The following is a 22,547-nucleotide window of genomic DNA, read 5'->3' as shown; positions in this document are numbered from 1 at the left end:
TATGAACATTTTGGAAATCGATGCAATGTGCCTTGATTGCCTTTTCTCACCTACCTGGGTGGAAGATCTTTTGAAAGGAGAAAAACTGATTATATGGAGTCATTTTCCTCCAGTGACTCTTAAGTTATTTATCTCCTTTTGTGTTGAGTGAAATGATCGATCGAGGGTGCGATTGCTTTTGGCTCATGCCAAAGACTATTTACATTTTGATTCAGCTTTGTTATGTTTATTATGTAGTTCTGTATTTCTGCTTCATGTTGTGTGTGTCTGGGTATGTATTTAATGGTTATCTGACTGGCACATATTTGCTCTGTGAATGGGAGGGATGGTGGTGAAAGTGCTGGGGTAGTATATGAAGAAGTTTTAATGTGCATTTATGTCTTCTGGCCCCAAAAAGCTGGCACTGAGAGCTGGCAATGAGAAGGAGGAGGGAGAGACGGCTGACACTGTGGGCTGCTGCTCGCTCCGCGTCGAACACATCACCCTCCATGAGCAACTGGAAGGCAGCGAGTGTGTGGTGGAATTTGACTTCCTGGGTAAAGACTGCATTCGCTACTACAACAAGGTCCCCGTCATCAGGAAGGTAAAGGAACCAAAATCGCACAGAAACACTTCCTCACACACATTCATTTCTGCTTTCATGCATTTGCTGAGACCTGGAAATGATAATAGTTAATACAAGGCAAATCTGTCCATTCTCAGTAGAAGACGACCTCAGTAAAGAAAGTAACATAGGCTGAGCTGTTCATGCAACACACAACCAATTAATTTCATTATAATCTAGGCTTTGCCCTTTGGGTTTTGGCAGCAGCCCCTGCAGAGAAGGTCACTTGAATGCATATCGACATGCACAGAGCCCGAGGCAAAGAGGGAACTGAGAAGTGTCTTCAGGCACAGTTTTTGATTGGATTCCTGTGGCTGTGGTTGTTTCATTTGTCTGTAGGTCCCTATGAAATCTGTATTTTTTTCCAGATTCCGGTTTATTTTCCCCAAATCCCGCATTTTGCGTTACATTTTTCTGAATTCTGTGTTTTACAATTTAAGCACATTGTGTTCTCATTAAGAGTAACTAATCATGTGGTGGATGAATAAAATTTCAACAATTCAGTAACAAAATATTCAAAATGTAATGAATATCAATGCATTTGATGCAACACTACATTTTTCATCAAATTGATCGTCTTCAAGAAAGCCTTCATCTTCAGCTCCGACACATCGACACCAACAGAGTGAGTCTTCATCTAACTCATGACTTGCATCTGCTGATGTGGCTGAGTTTGTTGAAGTGATGAGCTCATGCTGGCACGCAGCCCCTCTCTCTCGCTCTCTCCCTCTCCCTCTCCCCCTCTCTCTCTCTCTCTGTCTCTCTCGCTCTCTCCCTCTCCCTCTCTCTGTCTCTGCCTCTCTCTCTCTCTCTCGCTCTCTCTGTCTCTCTCTGTCTCTCTGTCTCTCTGTCTCTCTCTCCCTCTCCCGCTCTCTCTCTCCCTCTTGCTCTCTCGCTCTCTTGCTCTCTCTCTGTCTCTGTCTCTGTCTCTCTCTCCCTCCCTCCCTCTCTCCCTCTCTCTCTCAATTTCAATAAGCTTTATTGGCATGACTGTAGATCAACAATATTGCCAAAGCCATTACAAACACAAAGTACAACAACAAAAGTAACCGAGCAAAAACATAAACACAACAGATAATTCACACAGAATTAGATTAGCTAGATTAGATATTTAAACATACAATTAGATATGTACATTAAGTGGATAATTAACAATAATAACTTTAAAAATATATAATGAAAATAATGAATTTATATTCATGTGTCACAGAACGATTTTTCTGCAACACATGAATTAAATAAAAGAAAAAAAAACAAAAACAGATTCTAAGTATATACAGGTGTGTCAGGTGTTGTGTTGGTTGTCTCTCAGGCTGTGACACAGTTTGACATATTTAGCTGCTGCTAAGCTGCTGACTCTGTTCTCTCCAAGGATGTGCTGCATTTTAATTTGATCAGGCAGAGAATCAAAGTCAGTGACTGAAACTTTGATTTTTGAGAGGAACTCTGCTCTCGCCTGTTCGTATTTGCTGCAGTGCAGCAGGAAGTGTGTCTCCGTCTCCAGCTGTCTGTGTGGACAGAGCTGACACAACCTGTCCTCTCTGGGCAGCCAGGTCTGCCTGTGTCTGCCCGTCTCTATGGCCAAGCTGTGGTCACTGAGTCTGTACATGGTCAGAATCTTCCTCAGTGTCTCATCAGTCACAGTGCTCAGATATTCTGCCACCATGTACTTTCTGTTTAGAGCCAAATAACACTGAAGTTTGCTTTGTGTTGTTGTGGTAGATGTCCAATAGTTAATGTAATGTTGTTTTTGTTTGTTTTGTTTTTGTTGTTCTATGATTTTGGGGGTCCAGATTGTGTGGGGGCTGTTCTGAGAGGAGCTGAGCCTCAGGATGAGCTGGCTGAGGGGGCTCTTCTCCATGTTCTCCTCTTGGCATTGCAGAGCTTTGTAGTGGTAGGAGTTGGGGTCACTTGTTTTAAGGTGTTTATAAAATTTGATGGCTCTTTTTTGGATGCTGATTAGAAGGGGGAATTGGCCCAGCTCGGCTCAGCATCCATTGTTGGGGGTGTTCCTGTGCACTCTGAGGATGCTCTTGCAAATCTCTGTGTGCAGGGTTTCGATTGGGTGTTTGTCCCATTTTTCAAATTCGTGGTTTGCAAGAGGACCCCACACCTCACTACCGTACAGAATAATTGGTTCAATTATAGATTTGAATATTTTGAGCCAGATTCTAATGGGTAAATTGACGTTTGAAGATTTCTTTATTGCATAGAAAGCCTTTCTTCCCTTCTCTCTGAGATCATCAATGGCCAGGTTCAAGTTTCCTGTGGATGTGATGTGTAGTCCTAAGTATGTGTAGTCGTGTGTGTGTTCCACCTCCTGAGAGCCCAGGAAAAACCTGGTTTGGTTTCCCTGACCCCTGGGTCGTTTCTGGAATATCATAATCTTGGTTTTGATCAGATTAACTGTCAGGGCCCAGGTTTGACAGAAGGTTTGCAGATGAACCAGTTGCTGTTGTAGTGCTTCCTTTGATGGAGCGAGCAGTATGACATCATCTGCAAAAAGTAGGCATTTAATCTGTGTGTCAGACAGAGTGAGACCAGGGATGTCAGATAGTTCCAGTGATTGGGCCAGTTCATCTATATAAATGTTGAAGAGGGTGGGACTGAGACTGCAGCCCTGTTTCACTCCTCTGCTCTGGGGGAAGAACTCTGTTTCCATGTTGTTGACTTTAACAGCACATTTCATCTGTGTGTACATGGTCTTGATGATGTCATAGACCTTTCCCCCTACACCCTTCTCAATTAATTTTAGGAACAGACCATCGTGCCAAATTGAGTCAAAAGCTTTTCTTAGATCTACAAAACAAGAGAAGATTTTCTTCTTGTTTTGGTGGACGTGTTTATTAATGAGGGTGTGGAGGGTGTAGATATGGTCTGTTGTTCTGTGTTTGGGTGTGAATCCTATCTGACTCTTGCTCAGGACCTCGTGTTCTCTGAGGAAGTCTTGCAGTCGGCTGTTTAAGATGCTGCAGAACAACTTCCCCAGGTTGCTGCTCACACAGATGCCTCGGTAGTTGTTGGGGTCCATTTTGTTTCCACTTTTAAATATTGGTGTGATGATTCCTTCACTCCAGAGGTCAGGGAAATGTCCAACACCCAGAATGAGGTTAAATAATTTGAGTATGGCAATGTTAAATTTATGGTCATTAAATTTTAGCATTTCATTTAAGATGCCGTCAGGACCGCTGGCTTTCCTCGGCTGCAGTGCCTGGACTTTAGCCAGTAGCTCTGCTTCAGTAATTTGGTAATCTAGGGGTTGTCTTTAATGATTGATTCTAGAATTTGTAATTTATTGAGGAGATTGTTTTGGGCCGAATTCAGGGGAACAGCAGTATAGAGATTTTCAAAGTGATTTTTCCAGATGTCACCATTTTGAATAGCCAATTCTTCTTTTTGTGGTTTGCTGAAAGATTGCCATTTCTTCCAGAAATCATTGGAGTCAATGGACTCTTCAATTATTTAATTGATGCTTTATATGCTGTTCCTTTTTAGTTCTGAGTGTTTTCCTGTATGCTCTCAGTGTTTCCCAGTACTGGAGGCGGAGCTCAGGGTTGTCAGGTTGTCTGTGTTTTTGATTTGATATATTTCTGAGAGTTTTTCTCAGTTGTTTGCATTCTGTATCAAACCACTCATCACCGGTCAGGTCTTTTGATCTGTGGTGCCGGGGCTTTTTCAGACTGGATAAGTCTGCCACATGGTCAAATATGTTGTAGATGTCCTGCACAGCCTGTCTAAGGCCGTCTTGACTGAGGGGATACGAGGTGGAAATAAAACAGTCCAAATGGGATTGAAAGATTGGGTTTTTGATCGCTGACTGGTAATCATCTTTGCTTTTGTTTGTCCATTTATAGGGTCGTTTTCTGTAGGTCAGATTGCAGGGTTCTACTCTGTGGGGGTCGTTTGTTGTCATTTTAATGTAGAGTGTGATTTTACTATGGTCTGATAAAGGGGTTAAGGGGCTGACTGTAAATGCTCTCAGGTAGAAGGGGTCTAGGTCGGTGATGCCATAGTCTACTGTGCTCTTGCCAAGAGGAGAGCTATGGGTGTAAAGACCGAATGAGTCCCCCCGAAGCCGACCGTTGACCATGTACAGACCCAATGTTCGGCAGAGCTGCAACAGTTGCTGCCCACTTTTATTGACAGTTTTGTCAAAGTTGCTTCTGTGGGGGAGTGAAGGGAGGGGGATGCTGACTTGACCAGGTATATGTTTGTCTCCCTGTGTGCTGATAAAATCTGGTTCTGTGCCAGTCCTGGCATTCAGGTCTCCACAGATCAGTACACTTCCCTGGGCCTGAAAGTGACTGATCTCATCTTCAAGAATGGAGAAACTGTGTTCATTAAAATAAGGGGATTGTGGTGGGGGGATATATGCTGCACACAGGAATACATCTTTATCAGTGGTGATAATGTCTTTTTTGATTTTAAGCCAAATTGAAAATTCTCCTTTTTTTATTAATTCAATGTATTGTTGGAGCTTTGCTTTATACCAAATCAGCATTCCCCCCGAGTCCCTTCCTTGTGTTACTCCCTTTAGTTTGGTGGACGGGGACATGATCTCTATGTACCCTGAGGGACAACCAGTGGAGACGTCTCCTCTACACCAAGTTTCCTGTTATATAAATACATCTGCACTTTCTAATTCTCTAATAAAGTCTGAGGTCCTGCTCTTAAGACCAAGAGCAGAAGATCTCAGACCCTGAATATTCAAACAAGAGATAGTAAAAGATTTCATTAAATTTAAAATAAAAAAAAGGCTGCATTTGGTGATCAAAGTGAGAAAAACTACTAAGTCAAAGAAAATAATATAAAAGTATCTATATAACATATTATAAAAGGTAACAATCCATTAACTGCTATGTTAAATGGTGGGGTCATATTGGGACATGATGTGGGTGGGGCTGAGGGTGGTCTTGTCTCCATTGTGGTCTGGATGTTGGCTGAGGATGTCTCGGTGTTCTGTGGGGGTTGTGGTGTGATGTGCTCTTTCTGCGGGTCGTGGATTGGTCTCTGTTGAGAGCGACGTTCTTCAGTGTTTGGGCGAAGATGGGGACTGTTTTTAAACAGATGGACGTGGTCGTAGAGACAGCTGATGTCCAGGGTGGGGTGGTGGGCCAGGTGGACATTGGGTCTCTGTGCACAGTCTCTGGACAGTCTGTTGTTGATCCTGTTGATGGTGTCAGGGTGGAAGTCTTTCTTGGGGAGCAGAGTGGATATGACCACTCTGCTGCTGGGGAAGGTGTTGGAGGCTTTCTCTAACACTCTGTTGAGGGACTCTGACACCCTCTCCTGCTGGTTCCGCAGGTCATTGGTGCCAGTGTGGATGATGATGTGACTCGGAGATCCAAGTCGCTCCTCTGACAGCAGTTCTATGGCTTGGTGGGTGTTTGGACACCAGATTTTAGCCACTTTGTGGGTGGGGAAAAGTCGCTTTTCATCAAGGAATTTTCCATTTGAGTCGATGAGGAGGACGATGTCTGTCTTCTCTCTCTGTGGTGGTGATCTGATGGAGTGAGGTGTGGAGCTGGTCTGTGGGATAGATGTGGAGCTGGGGGTGGAGGTAGGTTCTTGGATTGGTGGGTTCTGGTTGCTCTCAGGATGCTGGTTTTGGTCTGGTTGTAAGTCCAGTTGTTCATCCAGGTCCTGTGTAGCTCCACCCCTCTTCTGGGGCTGTTTCAGAAGTTTCTGTTTCTGCTGTGCTCCTCTCTCTCTCCTCTGAGCTCCTCCACCTCCTTTGATAGAGAGCTAAGTTCTCTCTTGTGCTTCTCTCTCTCTCCTCTGAGCTCCTTCACTTCCTCTGTCAGAGCTGTCAGTGCTGCTAGATGCTGCTGTCTGTCTCGATGCAGCTCTTTGATCTCGGCCCTGAGCAGGCTCAGCTCTTTGACCTCGGTCCTCAGCAGGCTCAGCTCTCTGGTCTCAGTCCTGAGCAGGCTCAGCTCTTTCCTGTAGTTGTCCCTGTCCTGTCTCAGCGTGTCCAGCTCTGTGCTGATGGTCCAGGGGTCAGGCTGAGCTGTGGTGGGCTGGTTTGTCTGTTGGCTGATCAGCTCTCTCAGTTGTATAAATTCTCTCTCCAGGTCTGTGAATTTCACCTTCAGGTCGGTGATGGTGCGGTTCAGCTGGGGGTCCTGGACCTCCTCTGGGCTGGTGGGCTCCTTCTCTTCAGGGGGCTGTTCAGTGGTCCAGCAGCTGGGAGTATCTGGCAGGCTTTGGGAGCTGTCAGTGAAGCTAGATCTCTGCTTCTGGGCTTTTTCCTTTATCAGGAGGAAGTCTTTCTCAAACAGTTTGAGGTTCTCCTGCACCATGATAGTCCCGTTCTTATATAAATTGACTGTCATCTTGAAAGTATCTGGACTTTCTGCTTCTCTTATTTTTATTTTCCAGCCGTTACAGATCCCCTCTTTTTTGACAGAGGGGTAGTGGGCACTGATGGCAGAGTGCCACGCTAGCGGCTGGTCTGTGAAGAAGATAAGGTTGCTGATCTCCCCGGACTTGTAAAGATCAGAAAACAGTGTCTCTGGTCGTTCCTTTAACATTTTTTGTTTAAATGCCTTCCTGGCAGTCTCGTTGGTGACATGAGGAGGATAGAGGAGAGGAACAGCCTCTGTACAGCCTTTGGTGGACTCCATCAGGTTCTGCTGCTGTTTAACTGTTGCTGCTTATTTTCCTTGGTAACAGTTGCTAGGGTCTTGTTTACAACTAGCTGTGTTATGCTAGCTCAAGTTCAATTAGTGTTGGGTAAGTATTTGTTTCCTCTTCTTGTAATAATATATTTTCTTTCTGATGGTTTCACTCACTTGATTCTTCAAGTTTCTTCTTCTGCTGTTTTCCTCCTCTTTGCTTGGCCTTTTTTTTTTTTTTTTTGTTGCTGGTTGGACAGTTAGGCTAACTGTCAGTTTGGCAGTTGTTTCTGTTTTCCAGGTTTCCACTGTTTTCTGAGGTTTTTGCAGGTTTTTCCTTCTTGAAAAGATTTTTTTTCCATAAAAATGGTTTTCTCTTCTGTTTTCTTCTACTTCTTTGAAAAAATAGTAGTTTATCTCGACTTAAGATCTCCAAAAAAGCAAAATATTCAGGAGCTCATGTTTTTGCTGTTGCTCATGCTCATGGAACTCTCTCTTTCTGTCTTTCTGTCTCTTTCTCTCTCTCTCTCGCTCGCTCTCTTGCTCTGTCTCTGTCTCTGTCTCTCTCTCCCTCTCTCTCTCTCTCTCTCTCGCTCTCTTGCTCTCTCTGTCTCTGTCTCGCTCTCCCTCCCTCCCTCCCTCTCTCTCTCTCGCTCGCTCTCTTGCTCTCTCTCGCTCTCGCTCTCCCTCCCTCCCTCTCTCTCGCTCGCTCTCTTGCTCTCTCTCTGTCTCTGTCTCTCTCTCTCTCTCTGTCTCTCTCTCCCTCTCTCTCGCTCTCTCCCTCTCTCTCGCTCTCTCCCTCTCTCTCGCTCTCTCACTCTCTCTCCCTCTCTCTCTCTCTCTCTCTCTCTCTCTCCCTCTCCCTCTCTCTCTCTCTCTCTGAGTGGATGGTGGAGTGTGGAGTTGTGGCGTGTGCTTCGGTGAGAGTGAGTTTTCTACCTTTTTCTCTGTGCTTTCGGTGTTTATTCAACTTGATTATTGGTTCACACGGTTAATTTCAGGTGTATCTGACTGTAGATCAGGTGAGTGGTGTTTGGTAGCGTGGCTACCTGCTCTGTTGGGCACTATGCCCGTCGTGGAGGGTGGTGCGGAGTTTGAGAAGCTGACTCGCCATCATGCTGTCAAACTTTTGCCCACAGTGAGCTGCTCGGTGGAGGAGGCCAGTTTAGCGGACAGGTGGTGGGCTGCGGCAGCGTGAAGTCTGCCTCCCGCATGAATGGCGCCGTCGTGGCGATGTAACACCAACCTTGGTCCCGGCTCCTGGCGAGGGCGGGCCACGACCCCCCCGTCGGCCCCGTGGGAGGGGACAAGAGCAATGATAGACAGGGACAAGACAGCAAGCAGGCTGAGACAGTCAGAGAGTCCAGACAGGAGCAGGACGAACAGAATAAACGTGACTGTACTGCTGTAAGTGATAATCCTCCACATGAAGTCCAGCAGAGTCTGGCAGTGTGTGAGGAGTTCACTGAGGATGAAGAAATGTCCGATGATGAGCTGTTCAAACTGTCACAGAAAAGAAAAAACCCAGAACCCGTCCAGAGTAATGCAAAGGCATTAAAAACAAATAAAGTCACCAAAGCAAGGAAACCATTAGAGCCTGAAAGTGATCTGTCCCTGACCCCCCTGACCCCTCTGACCCAGGAGGACCAGCAGAGCCAGTACTCTGCTGTTAACATCAAAAAGTTCCTCCAGGAAACGAAGGGTTTCAGGCTGGTGAAGGTAGAGGATTATTTTTCAGATCTGAAAGTGTTCATTGAATCAGCCAGACCTCTGACTAAAAGATCAGCAAACAGTGGAGAGGAGGTCCTGACAGAGCAGGAGATCTATCGTCTGAAGAAACTGATTCTGAGAGTAAAAACACAAACCGCTGCTGATGATGACGATGTTTAAAACAACAGTCTTGTTTTTCTCTCTCCTGTTGCTCTGTGATTTTTTTTTAACATCCTTCTCTCCATGTGTGAGTTTAAATTGGGCACTCTAAACATTAACGGAGGCAGAGATGATGTTAAAAGATCTGCTCTGTTTAAACTGATGGAGCTGAAGAAGCTGGATGTCATGCTGATTCAAGAAACACACAGCACCACAGACAATGAGAGTGAATGGAGGAGGGGGTGTGATGGGGAGCTGTTTCTGAGCCATAAGTCCAGCTGTAGTGGAGGAGTGGGCATCTTATTCTCCAGTAGTTTCCTGCCTACTTCCTGTGAAGTGGAGGAAATTATTCAGGGCTGTTTGTTAAAAATCAGGGCTCAGTTTGAAAATGTTCATTTGGTTTTTCTGAACGTCTATGCGCCAACCAACATACTGGACAGACTGGCAGTGTTGGATGTGCTAAGTGACACCATCAGGAGCTGCAGCAGTGACGACTATTTGTTTTTAGGGGGTGATTTTAACTGTACTGAGAATCCAGAGGTGGACAGAAACCACCAGGAGCCTCATCCTGCTTCATCACGCAGGTTTAAACAGCTGACTGCAGCTCACGAGCTTTCAGACGTGTGGAGGGGTTTTTATCACCACCACAGGCAGTACACCTGGAGTCACTGTAAAGATAATGTAATATCCCTGGCCAGGCTGGACCGCCTCTACTCTTTTAAACACCATGTGAACATTTTTAGCAGTTGTCACATAAACCCAGTGGGCCTCTCAGATCACTCTCTTGTCTTTTGCTCTGTTTTTATAAAAAATGTCCGGTTGCAGAGTGCATATTGGCACTTTAACACCGCCCTGCTTCAGGACAAGGCTTTTAGAGCAGCCTTTGAGTGTTTCTGGTCCGCCCACAAATCATGTAAATCTGACTTTGCCAGCATCCAACAGTGGTGGGATTTTGGCAAAGTCCAAATCAAGCAGCTGTGTCAACAGTTCACTCGTAATGTCACTAGAGACATAACCAGATCGATGAGGGACCTGGAGACTCAGCTGGTAGAACTGCAGAGTTTAGCTGATTCGACAGGAGATCGAGGGCTCTTAAGTTCCCTCAAATCTAAAAAGTCGGCTCTAGCCAACCTGCTGGGTGTGGCAGCACAGGGGGCTCTGGTCAGGTCACAGGTTTCTCAACATCTCACAGATGGATGCCCCCTCTCGCTTCTTCTTTGCTCTGGAAAGGAAAAACGGCCAGAGAAAGATCATTCACTCTCTGCGATCCAACAACGGCTCTGCAATCTCAGGTTCCTCTGAGATCAGGAAGTTCGCAGTAGGGTTCTACAAAGACCTGTTCAAGAGCGAACTGAGAACTGAAAACCCTGAGGTGTGCAGCAGCTTCTTCTCTGGTCTTCCTCAGGTGGACGCTGAGGCCAACGCAGAACTGGAGGCCCCTTTATCCCTCAGTGAGCTGTACACTGCTCTGATGGGCTTGCAGAGTGGCAGAGCTCCAGGTCTGGACGGTCTCCCTGTCGATTTTTATAAATCTTTCTGGTCTGTGTTGGGGGAAGACCTGTTGGAGGTGGTCTCAAGCAGCCTGGAGAGTGGACGGCTGCCTCTGAGCTGCAGGAGGGTGGTCATCACCTTACTGCCCAAGAAAGGAGACCTGCAGGAAATCAAGAACTGGAGACCAGTTTCTCTGCTCTGCACGAACTATAAGATACTGTCCAAAGCCCTGGCCACCAGACTCAGAGAGGTGATGGCCTCTGTCATCCACCCTGACCAGACCTACTGTGTTCCTGGCAGGCTCATAAGTGACAATGTCACTTTAATTCGGGACGTTTTGGAGGTCTCTTTTGGCTCATTGGTTGTAGACACTGGTCTTATTTCCATAGACCAGGAAAAGGCTTTTGACCGGGTTGGACACCAGTATCTATGGCAAACTCTAGCTGCCTTTGGGTTCAGCCCAGGTTTCATAGCCAAGATCCAGGTTCTGTACAGTGACATTGCGAGTGTTCTGAAAATTAATGGAGGTCTGAGTGCTCCTTTTAGTCTTGGGAGGGGGGTCAGACAGGGCTGCTCTATGTCCGGCATGCTCTACTCATTAGCCTTTGAGCCCCTTCTGCACAAACTGAGACATGATCTGAGTGGCGTTCGTTTCCCTGACTGTGACGTCTCTTTCAAACTGTCAGCCTACGCTGATGACGTCATTATCCTGGTCAACACACAAAAAGATATTGATCTGTTGGTGAACAACGCTAACCTGTTCAGTTCCATATCCTCTGCCAAAGTAAACTGGGGAAAGAGTGAGGCGGTCATGGTGGGGGATAGGCTGGGGGATCGGCTCAGGCTACCCGGGGGCTTGGTCTGGAAGAAAGGAGGACTGAAATATCTGGGAGTCTTTCTGGGTAATGACACATTTCTACAAAAAAACTGGGATCATGTTTTAGAAAAGGTCAAAGGTCGTCTCACAAAATGGAAGTGGATTCTAAAAAAAACATCATACAGAGGTCGCGTTCTAATCATCAATAACCTGGTTTCTTCTGCTCTGTGGCACCGGTTGGCCTGCATCGATCCCCCAGCTTCACTTATGTCAAACATCCAACGACTGTTAGTGGACTTCTTTTGGGACAGGTTGCACAGGGTACCACAGAGCGTCCTGTTTCTCCCTAAGGAGGAAGGTGGGCAGGGCCTGATCCATCTGGCCAGTAGGGGTGCTGCCTTCCGGCTCCAGTTTATTCAGAGACTGATCACTGGACCTACAGACCTGGTGTGGAGACCCACATCCTGCTGCATCCTCAGGCGGTGTGGTGGTCTAGGACTGGGTCTGTCTCTGTTTTTAATGGACCCCAGTAAGCTGAACATTTCATCTCTGCCAGCCTTTTACAGGAGTGTCTTTTCAGTGTGGACTTTGCTGAGAAAGCAGAGGCAGCAGCAGGCGGACTCTCTTTACTGGCTTCTGCAAGAACCAGTACTGTTTGGAGGACATTTAACCAGTCCGAGCTGGGGTGGACCCACTCTGTCCAGACTGTTTCGGACTGCTGGAATTTCCACTCTGGGACAGGTGGTGGAGCTAACCGGACCTGGGTTGGGCGACCCTGCTGGACTTGCGGCTCGGCTGAGAGTGAGGTCAACAAGAGTCATCAACCAGCTGCTGCAACACTGGAGACATCAGCTGACAGGACATGAATGTACTTTGTTGAAAGACTTTTGTGGTGGTGCACTACTACCAAACTGTGCAGACCCGTATCCTGTCATCAGACTGTTTCCTGGTTTTAAAAACTGTTCTGGTCCTTTACTCGAGCCTGTCGACCCTGTAGGTGTTTCTTTGGAGGACGCCTGAGGGAAAGACACTGTACAAACTGCTGGTTAAGACTCTGAACCAGAATAAACTGAATGGGCGCAGTGACACCCCGTGGAGGACTTACTGGTCCTTAAACCCTGCATTGAGGCCTGCATGGAGGTCCTTGTACAAACCTCCTCTAGCAGGGAAACATGGAGACCTGCAGTGGAGGATCTTACATGGCGCTGTAGCAGTGAACTCCTTCCTCTCTGTGATCAACGCTGCTGTAGAGGACAAATGTCCCTTCTGCAGCCACAGAGAGACGGTGTTTCACTGCTTCTCAGAGTGCTCCCGTCTCACAGCTCTGTTTCTGCTGCTGGAAACCATCTTCAGTAGATGTGGAGAGGTTTTCACGAAGCAGGTTTTTATCTTTGGTTTTAAATACACTCGCCAACAGAAAAACAAAGGACAGCTCCTGAACTTTGTTTTAGAACAGGCAAAGATGGCGGTGTATGTGAGCCGGAGGAGGAAGGTGGAGGAGGCTTTGAATGTTGACGTGCTTCCGGTTTTTGTGAAAATGGTGAAGTCCAGACTGATTATTGATTTCAGTTTTAACAGGGCTGTTCAGGACCTGGACAGTTTCCAGGTGAGGTTGGGGTTATGAGGGGGTGCTCTGCTCTGTAGCAGAGGGACTGCTACACTTTGGACATGTGCTGATGTAACTGTAACATCTGTCAGTTAGTCTGTTTGTGTGAATGTCCTGATTATTGATTTTATACAGTGAACAAAAAGACAAATAAATGTCTGGTTAAAAATCAAATCAAATCTTTCTCTCTCTCTCAGAGGACCTCTTCAACATGACTGTGTGTATGAGATACCAAAATATAGCAGCATAGTTTTTTTTTTTTTTTTTTTTTTTCTGTTCATTTTGATTACATGCTGTGAAAACATCCTCATTACATTAGGGAAAAATATTTTTAGCAATTTCATCTACACTTTGGCAGTTTCCATAATGTTGTTTTATTGTTGATTCTGTTTTCATTATCAAATTCTGCACTTCCATCCGTGTTTTCTGCTTTGTGGAAATCATAGGGCATTACGCCTGTCAGAACTGTCTGGTCTGCTTCTCTTGAATTACATGTTAATGTAGGTAAATTCTTATTTCAAGAATTATAGCATGGTGGTGATATTCTGGTCAAGATTATACTCCATAAACATCACTTTGTAGTACCATGGGGATTATTATTTCTTTGCCTTGTATTAGAAGTTCAGTATGTAAAAGCTTTCATGGCACAGTTGCTGTTAATAGTTTGCCAAATCTGTGTAATCCTTTTTTTTTTTTAATCATTCTTTCATTGATGTTTTGTATCATTACATAGTTTTCAGGTTTTTCAGTGATAGTCTCATGATGACAGAATGCTCTGTCTTAGGCAGCATGCAAATAACTGGTTCTTAAGAACAGTTTTACTGGAGTGGAACTATAAAGAATTTAAGCATCACCATGTTAGTATTACCTTCAAAGTAGTTCATCAGAGTGGCAGCACACAATGCTACATGCTGTATTTATTCTAATGAGGATTAGACAGTCTTGTCAGTAATAGACAGTATTTCATTGATGACTGCTCAGTTTCAGATCTCTGGTATTTACAGGTAAAGTTGTTTTCCAGCTGTTTAAAATTGCACTCCCATAAAGATGAGGGACTTGCAAGAAACAGACGAAGATGAAGTATTGCAGTGACTCTTGTCAGTTGTTAGTTTATCTGATACAGTAAATGTTGATGTGTGCTGTAATGAGCAGGTTAGCTGATTCCACAATACAAGAAAACAAAACATGTCTGGAAGCTTTTAAAAAAATGCTGTTTAAGTTGTCTGTCTGTCTGTCTGTCTGTCTGTGCGGGGTGTGTGTCTGTGTCTGTGCGCATGTGTGTGTGTTTACATTTTCAACCCGTCCTCATGCTATCTTCTGTTCCAGAGATAGAAAAAGCAATGTTAGCACCTGACAGCCAAAGTGTTTTGTTTCTTGGCAGAACATGTAATTATTCAAATGAGTGCATTCAAAAGCAACACATTAGCTAGAATTAATTAGTCTCTTGCATATTTTAGCATCGTCAATTCCCAGGGAAATCAGTGAGATTGCTGCTAAATGTCACATGGAATAAAATAGAACAAGGATGCAAGGAAGGAATTTCCATTTCTAACCTCTGGAGGGTTTTGTAATCATTTAATTTAATACTTGGGGTTATATATTTGGCTTATATATACTGAATATGCAATCTGCAGCATCTACAAAAAAATTCGCATGCAGAAAACATATAGCACTGCAGGGAATGAATACAATGCCAATCAAGTGGAGCCACGATATGCATGATATGGAGCACCAATACGGTATGTCCCATATGTGATTTAATGGAAAGAAAGTCTGATGGTGGTTGGAAATGCCATCCACATGAACACTTATGGGCCTTCCTAGCATGAATATCCTGACAATGACTAATGAGCACCTCAGTGTCAAAAAACAAGTACCTACTCATTACTCAATTTGAACACCAGTTGAAGCGCTGAATGACTTTATCAAATCGCCCCAGAGTGTAGGGACATCTGCAGATGCATGAACGTAATGTGTTGGTACGTTCAGCCAGCAGAGCATTTATTAATTTATTTTCTAACTGACTATTTCCATTATTAACAAACACACACACACACACACACACACACACACACACACACATATCACTAAACCAATCAGCCGAGCTGACTTTGGTGTTTCTGCATCTCTCACACTCTTACACACTGATTTACATTTTCATCCCAAAAGCACTTGCAGTTTACTTTTTATATTTTCAGTTTGTTTGCCAAGGGGAACAAAATTGCTGCACAAATCAGCCAGTGAATATGTCAGTTTGTTTTATAAAGCAACACATCTGTTGCTATTAATTGGCATCTTGCATATTTTGCTGTTTTATTAGGGGAACAGTGCATCTGTGGAAGCCACACAGGCTCTGGAAATGTCAAATGTAATTGTGCCAGTGTTACTCCTCTGGCTCCGCTCTGAGATGGACAAATCCCTCCTCCTTACCTTGCTTTTCTTGGAGAAATGATGCCACTGAATGGCCAGAAGTGAAAAGTTTTGTATTTTCAAGTATTTGATCAAATCACCAGGTAAGACTTGCAAAAATAAAGTTAGCCTAAAACTGCCATTTTGATATTTGACATTTGACAAAATACTTGCTGCACATGTAGACATACAGAGTGTCAAGATCCAGAGTTTTCTATTTCTTCCTGCTCATGCATCATGTTGTTGCCTGTATCCATGTTTGTCTTCTTAATGGCTCAGGTTTTTGGTTCGGCAGCTTATAAAGAGTTAGTTCTGGGTTCTTTACCCAGCTGGTAGTGCATCCCACCACACAGCAGCTTTGAGGCATTTTTTTGTTGTTTGCTATCAGACGGAAGTGACAAAGAGGTGCCTTCATACAATACAAAGTGAATGAAGAGCGATGACCAGGTGTGGGCAGGACATAGTTGCCCTCTGTTTCTATTGAATGCAGTTTCACCTCCAGTGTTTTAGAAAAACACCCAGATTGCCTCAGTTGGGCCTGTAATGTTGGTAACCAATGATTTGCTGTACCCCAGTTCTTACAATACAGATAGGTGAATACCCTTACTAGTAGTCCATTAGTTAAACATAACGTTCAAATAATCAGGGCTACACCCAATTTTGATGCCCAGTTTCAGTGGTTAGTAAGTACCTAACCTCAGCTTGGGGTGAGACATTCTACATAAGTAAGAGTACATTTTTGTGGTGTACACTTTAAAGTCCCTTCATCAAATTTGTCTGTATGTTTTCAGGTTTTTAAGAATCTTAAACTGTTCCTGGAGAACAAGCAGCCTGGAGATGACCTCTTTGACCGCCTAAATGTGAGTGTCTCACTATGTGCCTTTACGTTTGTCTCCTTTATTATTTTACATGTTTTTCAGTGATTCTAGCCAACATTGTAACATTGCCAGCTGATGCACTACATTTTTGGTGTTATAAAATAATAAAGAAAAAAAGTGAAAACTGCCCACAAGCACTTTGAATAATTGCTAACTTTGTGAAAGAGTACCTGAATTTGTCTGGGGTTGTGTAAAATGTGTGAGAAACTCCCCTGAGGTGTGTAATATTTGAAGCTACGTCAGAAAAAGATTGTGAAAGCAAAATAGAATTACATTTTTTTCATGTTTTCTGGAGACAGAAGATTGCAATAAAGGAAAGGCAGGGACTAAATTGTAAGGTGTAAGAGATGAGATTGAATGAGGATGAGCCATTGGTGTGGAGAGATGAAAGGAGTAAAGTGAGGAAACGGGAGTGAGGAGAAGGGGAAGGATATTGGAATCGGGGAGACTGAAAGCAGAAAAGGAGTTTCAAAAGAGAAGGAGGATGGACTCTGCTAGATAAAAATGAAACTCAACGAGTGGAAATTGAAAGTGAACATGCTGGGTGGATGAATTTCCACACATAAAAATCTGCGTCTAGCTTCGTCTAGCTGCAGGCAGGAAGGCCACACAGAATATAGCAGTACACCTGGACTGGTTAGTTCACTGCTGTGAGGTGCGGGGCTTCTCAGGATGCACTGTCTTTACACAGCAAGATCAACTGCATGATCTGTGTATTTGAGACTATACTCCAGGCGAACGGATTGTGCTTGCTCATGAGTGGAAGTCAGGCTACTGCTGCAGCAGCTCATAGCCTGGTGACCTCGGGTGAAGTGCTGCTCATTGCTGAGACATTCCTTGTATGTGCTCGAGAGACAAGGTTGTAGGTGGGAACGTATGGTCACATTGGAGGAGAGGGGATTAATGAAACAGAGGAAGAAAGTGATGCAGATAAGAAAGCACACAGAAGGTTTAAGAGCCAGCCCACGTGTTGGCTTAGAAAGATTGACAGATGGGAAAAAGAAGATGCAAGACAGGAATAGAGTGAGAGGGTGGGGTGAAGCCATGGAGCAATTGAAAGAAGGAATGCAGTCCCTCTGCTCCTTGCCCTCCAGTGTGTCAGGAAATGTCAGGGTGTGTTGGAGGTGGAATGGTAATGGCTGCTGTGGGCAGGCCTGATTGACACCCAGAAAGGCCAGGCCACTGAGAGGGTGGAGAGTGGTGGTGGTGGTGGTGGTGGTGGTGGGGGGGGTGGTTAGGAGAGAGAGGGAAAAGGTAGGTGGTAGAAGGAGAGGGAGAGAGAATATGATGAAAGATGTGGAAATACAATGGAAGATGAGTATTGGGAGAATAGAGTGTGCCTCCTCAGCTGGCCTTATGTAGAGAGATGGTGGAAGAATCTGAGGAAATGTGAATAGCAGAAAATTGGGACTAAAAGATAAATTAGAAATCATGAAGGAGGAAGGGAGTTAAAGAGTTACGAAGAGTCCAATGACAAACTTGCTCACTGGGCTGACTATCTTCTCTGGTGAGCATTGTGTTATTTGTCACAGACTCTGAACAAAGGCCCATGATGGCTCAGACGTTCATTTAAATACATATTCTCAAAACTGTGTCCTGCAAGCTCAGTAGTGTTGAGGTGTCACGTCTGAGGTCCGTTTCACAAAGCAGGTTCACTGAAAACTCAGAGTATGTTAACCCTGAAATGAGGGAAACTCTGAGTTTTCCGTTTCACATTGGAAGGTAAGTCAAACCAGAGAAAGAGGGGTAACTCAAGCCTGTTTCACAGACAGAGGTAAGTTAAACTCTGAGTCAGTTACCATAGTAACTGACTCTATGAACCTAACCTGGTCGGGACCTCATTCATTCATTCAGTCGGCAGACGAGTTTTGGCATAGTTCTGCCGTCTGTTATTTGAAAAAAAAAAAAAAAAAAAACATTAAAAATATCACTCAGTGGGAAGTCCATTAGGCACAGTAGGTGGTGACTTTTTTTTGCTAACATGGTATGTTAACGTCTTTTGATCATGATCCCGTGGATGAAGGTGCAGCAATACTGCGCAGAGAGAGAGCTTTTCCAGACAGTTATTGTTTGCCGGCCACCACCCGTTCTTCGTGCATCTGCCTTCTTTCTGTTAGCTGAGTAAAAGTCTGTGTTAGTTTAAATATAGGCTTAATTATTTAACATAACATGATATAGATGAGAACACTTTTTTTTCATTTTTAAATTTTATTTCATTCTCTAACAAAAAACAAAACATTATATGAACACAATATAACCAATTTTACAATGAAAGGGAGCCACTTAATATTTACTTTACAATGTAAAACATGATCAAAATGAGGTAGCTACCTCCATGAGATCATGCAGAGGTCTTACCTGTTTGAACAATGTTTTTATATTTCATTTTAAGCTGCTGCCAAGTGCGCTTCTCTCCCGCGGGATTGCACCTAAATGAAATAAATTAATAGGCAACCATTCAAGCAGTTTAGCCCTGTAATATTATTGTGATTTCAAAGGACTACATTTATACTCACGCATTGACCTGAGCAGCAATGTTCTCCCACGCCGTCTCCCTCTCCTTCGCAGCTGCAGCAGTGTTGGACTTCCGTCTAAAAACATGTTCATACTCGCAGTATGAGCGCATTAAAATGTCTAATTTCCAGTGGCGTGAAGTAGGCAGCCTTCCGCTTCCCCGTTGCCATGGTGACTCCTCAAATCGGAGTTCCATTGATGCTGTCTTTTTAAAGTTGCGGTGCACGCGCTTAACTCGAGGTGAACCTACTCTGAGTTAATCAAACTAACTCAAATCTGCTGTTGTGGAATCGAAAACTCAGAGTTTCCTATCTCAGAGTAGATCAACTCAGAGTTCAGGGTTACACTCAGAGTTTGTTGAACCTGCTTTGTGAAACGGACCCCTGAAGTGAAAGTGTTCTAACTGTTCAGAAGTGGCCACACTACAAGGCTGGGTAAAAAAACCTGGCATTACCGGGCTGGACGTAGTGCAGTTCACCACTTAAACAGGCATCATGTGACTTAATGTTGCACACAGGGCAACATCCACTATTCTTCATTTGCCCATAATGGTAAATTGCAGGGACATAACACTTCAAATGAGCAGTACAAACCTCAGCAGATTCATTCATATGTTATAAGATACGATAAGGTAAACTTTATTAATCCCCAGCCAGCTGGGGAAATTCGGTGTTACAGGCAGCACCAATCGAAATAGCAAGGCAATGGAAAAAAGTACTAAGTGAGAAGTTGACTGTATATATGCACATTTTATACAAAAGACTAGAAAAAATATTTTTCCAGTGGAAAATATTGAAAAATTACACAAGTAATTATATTATTTATTTATAATATCATCACGATGATAGTGCTTTCCGCTATCAGTGATTTACACAAACAAACACGGGAATCAAATCACTGGCCACGACTAAGGTCTGTGAGCAGACATCACTTAATAAAAGGCTCATTATTTAAGCCGTCTCCTCTAATCTTTTCCGGAGCCTCCCTGCACCAGCAACAGAACAAGAGCTGCTGTTTCTTACTTCATTGTACTTAATTTAATTCACTTTAACTTTAGTGTTTGTTATGATATGTCTTTTTGATTAAGTCTTCATTCATTCCAAAATGATTTCATGGCAGCCATTAGGCCTCCTGCCTCGATATACCTGCATGCATTACATCCCATGAGCGGCAGCGGAAATATCTAATCGAATTGCTAAAACAAAGGAAACCAGAAAAAAGCATTTGTTACACCTACGATTGTGGAAATTGATGTTTGATTGTGGGGAAAAGGCAGCTCTTGTTCTTGCCTGGGCAGCTGCACTGAATGCACTGCATGACGGACGGAATTTCCATTATCCAGTCATTACCATTTTTCTTACCAGGAAAATCTGTTGAAGTCTGACATATTTACATCTCTCTGGACATAATGTTGGGTGAAAATGAGTCCCCAACTAGAAAATATTCTGGCTTTACACGCTACACGGGAAAATAAGGTCCATTAAAACAGATGACATCTGACACGTATTCCTCCTGCTCGTCTAGGAGAGTTAAAGACGTAATTGTGGAAAAACTGCTGTCTCACCTCCATGTAATACCTGGTCCTGATTGCTGAAAAATTGTCAGATGCAGTCCCCCAATTCCTACATCAGAGAAGTGTCGGGGGAGGGGGTTTCAGACACTTTTTGATTATCCAACAAGAACTTTAGTTGAAGCATACTGACATCTTTACACCTTAACCCTCACAGTGAGACAGCAAATGGTGTCTTTTATTTTCAGCAATGAAGAACACAGTGTTGCAAACATTTAATTGTAACTTCAATATTCCAGTATATTACAGAATGCTCAGCCATACAGATTGTGGTTATTATGAGCTTATTCACACACATCATGTTGAGGTCAGAGTGCCGGATCTGAGCTGAAAATGTAGGAGTTTGTCAGGCTTGTCTGGAAACCTCCTTATCCAAAGTCCACATCATTAGATCTGCAGTACACTGTCTGCAGTTTCAGGTTAACTATAACCTTAGTGGGATTTCTTAAACTAAATCTCAAATATGTTAAGTTACCGCCTGCAGTGTAGTATATTCCCCATGAGCTAATTATTTTGGCACATTTCATTATTTCCCCTCCACTTGATTGTACTACCGCCATCTACTAGAAGGGCTTTTCTTAGTATTTCTTTTTTTTATTTTTCAGTGAACTCATGCAGAGAACACACAAATTGGACCAAGTGAAAAAATGAAAGCAGATCATCATTGCTAGTTTAGAAGGGAAACAGTCAATATTTCTCCATGATATTAGTGGCCATCACCTCAAATTTGCTAGCAGTATATTAATGAGAAAGTCCAGAATAGCATCCTATATTCTAGATAGGAAATGACAACTTCAGTAATGATAATTACCAAAATGAGGTTGTAATGTTGTAATGATGTCTTCGGAGATGACACGGATGACAGACACGAGAGGTATCCTACTTGCCCCTCAGACTTGCAGACACCGTCATTAGCGTTGCAGGGGCAGAGTGGTAGCTCATTAGTAAAGCAACTGTGTGTGTGCATGCGTGTGTATGTGTGTACCTGCATGCAGATGTATGTTTACATGAAAACCCTCCTTCATCCTGTTCCTAAAAGGCTCCTGCGGTGAGACACACACACACATTTGTACAAGCTGGGGGGCCCCAGACAGCAGGGTCCTGACCCCGCTCTGATTAAACCAGCCACATTATTATTGTAATCTTCATCAGAATCATCACAATTGTTCCTTCTTTCGCCAGCTCCCCAGCAAGCTCATGTGCGCGTTTGTTTTTCCCATCTGCGCACTTTTATCTGTGTTTAGAAATCCATGTGTTATCTGCCTCTCAAGTGCACATGTTTGCACCTCCTATCAGTGTGTGTGCAGTGAGCATCCGTGTTTGTTTTGCTTTCACACCAGTGGTGTGCCCTTACACTGTTCTGGGGAAGCTGCAGCCATTTGAGCTAATGGCTATCTAACCACTGGCTATGACAGCTCTAACTTGTTGTAATAACTGCAGAAATGTCAGAGGGGAAGTAGCACTGTGATCTTTTTTTTAATCTCCTTACTCTAATGGATGATGAGGATAATGCAGGAAGAGCTGGTGTTTTATGTGTTTTATTTGTTAGGGTATATCACAGACACATTTAACACTGTAGTGCCGTACTGCCACCTAGTGGTAAACTTGTGACTCAGCCGGTGCAATGGTTTTGCGATGCCAGTGTATTTGTTCTATACCATGCTGATGTGAGTGTGTTGTTCTTTGCATGTTTCTCTGTGTCCCTTGCCTTCCTATTTCTCATTACAGACAAACATGTTGAACAAGCACCTGAGTTCTCTAATGTCAGGTCTGACTGCGAAGGTCTTCAGGACATATAACGCCTCCATCACTTTACAGCAGCAGCTCAAAGAGCTCACAAACAGTAAGTCACACACACTCACTATGCTATAAAGCAGTCAAACGTTTCATAAATCACTTTTAAAGCACTGGCTGATATTCCTCAGCAGCTGGACATGTACCAGTAGCTTTAACACTGTAGCCTTTTATCAGTCTGACTCTTAGCATTGTCTCACTACCTGGCTGCCTGTGTCATGGAGTTTCATGATAACATTTTTTTTTTTATTTTTGAAATGAAACGGTAGTAACCTGAAAGTGTGTGTGTTCAAAGTTGAGATTTGTGGTGCAGATGGTGAGTGGGAAATAAAAACATGAGGGATGCAAGAATGATTCCATCAAATATCTGTGCGTAAT

The 22,547-nt window shown here is 43.8% G+C and overlaps 1 protein-coding gene across 1 annotated transcript in view; it reads left to right on the top strand.

Annotated features, from left to right (window-relative positions):
- The window catches only part of zgc:173742 (DNA topoisomerase I, mitochondrial), a 55,601-nt gene that overhangs the window by 30,625 nt on the left and 2,429 nt on the right, over positions 1-22,547 (top strand). The window contains exons 13-15 of the mRNA XM_041938412.1: positions 398-583; positions 16,205-16,273; positions 22,104-22,218. Coding sequence (XP_041794346.1) covers positions 398-583; positions 16,205-16,273; positions 22,104-22,218 — 370 coding nt within the window. The remainder of the gene's footprint in view (positions 1-397; positions 584-16,204; positions 16,274-22,103; positions 22,219-22,547) is intronic.

Source organism: Chelmon rostratus, chromosome 6 (genome assembly GCF_017976325.1).
Source record: "Chelmon rostratus isolate fCheRos1 chromosome 6, fCheRos1.pri, whole genome shotgun sequence".
In the NCBI taxonomy this organism is placed as follows: Eukaryota; Metazoa; Chordata; class Actinopteri; order Chaetodontiformes; family Chaetodontidae; genus Chelmon; species Chelmon rostratus.
The sequence above is the reverse complement of the archived record's forward strand: the minus strand, read 5'-3'. Positions and strand labels throughout refer to the sequence as shown.